The 3821-nt window shown below is 39.8% G+C and overlaps 1 protein-coding gene across 1 annotated transcript; it reads left to right on the top strand.

The window, feature by feature from the left end:
• Positions 1-206: 206 nt before the first annotated feature.
• LOC134324060 (lectin BRA-3-like) lies at positions 207-551 on the top strand. Its single transcript, XM_063005712.1, has one exon. It carries the CDS (start codon positions 207-209, stop codon positions 549-551), a length of 345 nt encoding a protein of 114 aa, XP_062861782.1.
• Positions 552-3821: the final 3270 nt, after the last annotated feature.

The following is a 3821-nucleotide window of genomic DNA, read 5'->3' as shown; positions in this document are numbered from 1 at the left end:
GTTAAAACTTTAGATGATAAATTATTTATGGATGGATTGGACTGAACAAAACAAACCCATTCTCACAAATCTGGCAATGGTCTGGTGGAGAACCAGTATCCTACGTCGACTGGTACACTGACCAACCCGATCCAAATTCACAAACTGAAAATTGTGTTAATGCAGGTAAATTGGGTTGGAACGACCGGGACTGTTCAGTAAGTTTAATGTTCTATTGCTACAGGAGCTGGAACTTGGTGACAGAAAAGAAGACATGGCTGGAGGCTCTTGAGTACTGCAAAACAAACCACACCAATTTGGCCAGCCCAGCCACTGAAGAACAGCTACGTCTGGCTGAAAAGGTGGCTTCACAAGCTGAAACAGTCAGTGTTTGGACAGGCCTGCAGTTCTTGGATGGACAATGGTTCTGGATAAGCGGGGAGACACTGGGAACCTCAGACACTCTGCCATCATGTCCAGCCTATGATCGCCGCTGTGGAGCTCGCAACCTCAAAACAAAAACCTGGGAGAATCGTGACTGTAATGAGAAGCTCAATTTTATCTGCTACTAAATGTAAGTTATAAACAAAAAAAAGTGCATTTTATGGTTTTTACACTAAAACATAAAACTGGTGACAGTAATGCAGGACAGATTTTACTGTTTTCTTCTCTCTGAACAGGTGACTATCCACTCTCCTGTCTTAGCTTTACAGGACAGTCTTCTTAAAGATGTTACTGACCATATATGATGTTTGACTAAAATATATTTGTAATCATGACTTGATATTTAAACACTATCTTAGCTGTAATTGGGGGTGGGTAATTACACTATTTTGTTTCTGTAAATACATATGATGTAAAACATGGATTGTGTTAGAGTCAAATATACATGAATGCACAATATTATTGTTAGCTGATCTGTTTCTATTTCTTTTCTTCTATTAATTTCTTGCCAATTTTTTTTGTCAAATTAATTGACTAATGAATTGATTTAGCTGCACAATAATTGTATTTTATATATGATATGCTTCTCTAGTTTATGTAAAGTAAAATGTACAAACCCAGTGGTCAAAGGTAAAAAATGGGACATTTTGTAAAATGTAATAAAAAGAAGAATCTGTGATTTGTTCATTCTCTTGAATCTTTATGTAACTGACAAATGTAGAAAGAAATCAGTGTTTTCACTGAGCAGGTTCATTGCACTACATTGCACTGCAAATAAATCCGTCATGCTACTGTAATAAATATAGCAGAAATACAATCTTGCCAGACTCTTGCCAATCTTGTCTATTTCTCTTTATTTGAAGTTAACTTTAGTCTTTTTTTTTAGCTTGTTTTTACGTATACACATATTCAAAGCTGTATTTTTGTCTGTTCACTCTGAAGCTGGTCTATGAAAGAGCTGCTGTCTCAACCCCAATAAAATCTCTTACTTATTCAACACAACTCTGTCTGCAATTTTCTACACTAATATTTGGTGTCCAACAGAGGACTAGAAGTAGCTGGTTTGTCCACAGTGGATCCATTGCTGCAAGCTGTACAAACGTAAGCACTTTTTGCTTATTTAGTAGTTTGTTATACAGTATTACGCCACTTGGAAGGACTGCCCAGAGGGATACGCTGTAAGGACTTCTCCACATTAAGAATCTATGTAAAAGAAAAAGTGTTAAACAGGAAAATACATCATCATTATTTTCATGTGGTCAGTGTCGTAGTGTGTCCGGCTTATCTGGAATCAATGGCCAAATACAGTAACACACCCCTGACAGAATGCCAGTCCATCACAGCTATAGCCATTCCCCCTCAGACGTTGCCAATCATGTCTGTATGTAGATGCCTGACTTGCTAATAGCACCACTGTGGATTCAGACACGAGATCCTAGCAGTAGTGGGCAATTTTACCGCTGCACAACCTAAGTGCCACATATACGGCATGTAAAGTGTGAGATTTTTGACGGATAGAAACATATTTTTAAAAAAGTCAGAAGCTCACCTGTGGAGTGGGGCTCATAAACTGATGTGTAGCAACTATATTAAACAACAAATGCAGGCCGCTCAGGTGGCGCAGCGGTAAAAAGAAAAGCGCTGCAACCAGGGCTGGATTCTGAGAAGCGTGGTATCGAATCCAGCCTTGCTTTACCGGTTCGAAGCTGAGTGGCTATATGAGCAACGATTGGCCGGTTGCTCATGTGGGGGGTGGGACAAAGAACCGGATCTGGGTCTCTCTCTGTCAGAATGCGATTGCGTTCTCTGCCGGCTGATTGGAGGCGCTTACACAGAGATGGGAGAGGGTGCCCTTAGGGTGTGTCTCTCCGCATGCAACGCTAGGTGGCGCCAAACTCGTCAATGTGTGGGTGGCAAAGATGCATCTGGCTGCTGCTCGTGTTTCGGAGGGGATATGGGTTAGCTTCAATCACCTCCGTCAGGGCAGGGTTCGGCATAGACAGAGAGGAAGCACGATGCTAATTGAACAATTGGATGCGCTAAAAGGGGAGAAAAAGGGGTAAAAAAAAACAAAACAAAAAAAACAACAACAACAACAAATGCAGAAACAGGCTGCACATAAGCAGTATATAAAGCTTAGGATGGGTCAGGAAAAGCAGGTAAGGATAAGCCTGGGTAAAACTTAATAATTCCTCAGGAAGTGAGAAAGAATTAAGAAGAAGGTCACCTATAAGGGAGTCTTGGAAATCCACTGATGACTATTCAGTAACAGATGCAATGCCTGCACCAGTCAGAAGCAAGCTCCCTCGCCACCTCCAGTCCCCATGGCCCAGGCACAGGGGCCCAATGTTCTTAAAATTAAAGAACTAAATTAAAAAATACCCCAATGACAGTAGAGAAATAACAGAAAAAGTCATAAATCCAAAAAGAGGAGAGAGGTTCTAGGGGGTTGTTTTGCCTTTTGTATCAGTATATTTAAATTTATTAGAAATCAGGACAGAGGCTTTTTTAGAAATCAATAATATGACCAATAATATAATATATAACCAATAATGTGAATCAATATATGTAGTGGAACACTGTTAAAGGACTATCTCATGAATTATTCCTTCATCTGTCTATTTTGTCCTGAGGCCCTCACACATTTGAAGGACCCCTCATGGGTCAGTTTAATCTCAGGATTTTACACCCAAAACACGGGCGGCATGGTGACAGATGATGTGTCAATGAAACACTTGATTGGCTTTTTTAACGAGTTTGTGTTTTACTTCACAACCAGGAAAAGTTTGGAGGTTTTTAATTATAAGCATTTACAAAATAACGGATTCTATTCCTAATGGGACAACACATGGTTATAAATTTAATAGCATCTGGAAGAACATAAGCTAAGGTAAGCAGTATTATGGATTTTTTGCTGTGTTTGGGATTTTGGACGCTGTGCCGTAATTTGCAATGAAAACAAAACGTCAGTTTAAGCTTTTAACTGGTAACTAGGAAAGTAAAGGCACGAAGTAAAACGGCTAAATACAGTCGATAATCTGTTGTTGTTTATTTATCTGAATTTACAGATTATTTGTTTATTTCTACGCTACACTTGCAATATGTTTTGTGTTTATTATATTGACTCGTGACTTGACTCGGACCCTAGCCTAAAGACTTGTGACTCGACTCGGACTCGTATTTTGTGACGTGTGAACATCTCTGTCATCTCCTATATCCACTGCACGCCACACCTCTCTAAGTGAGTTGAAGAGGTGGTACGGCCATTCACAGTCAGAAGGTTTTCAAGTGTTTCAAAGTTAAAAGTTTAAACTTTAAGTTTTGGAGAATTTTCAGTCCATCGCAGTGGATGCAGAATGCAGCTCACTCAGAAGAGTTCGTGCAGCTGATGCCGACAC

Source organism: Trichomycterus rosablanca, chromosome 12 (assembly GCF_030014385.1).
Source record: "Trichomycterus rosablanca isolate fTriRos1 chromosome 12, fTriRos1.hap1, whole genome shotgun sequence".
Lineage (NCBI taxonomy): Eukaryota > Metazoa > Chordata > Actinopteri > Siluriformes > Trichomycteridae > Trichomycterus > Trichomycterus rosablanca.
Note: the sequence above shows the minus strand (reverse complement) of the source record. Positions and strands in the feature narration are given on the sequence as shown.

Bases quoted from the DNA above. Each gene is read 5' to 3' on its own strand.
- LOC134324060 (XM_063005712.1), top strand. From the start codon at position 207: ATGTTCTATTGCTACAGGAGCTGGAACTTGGTGACAGAAAAGAAGACA.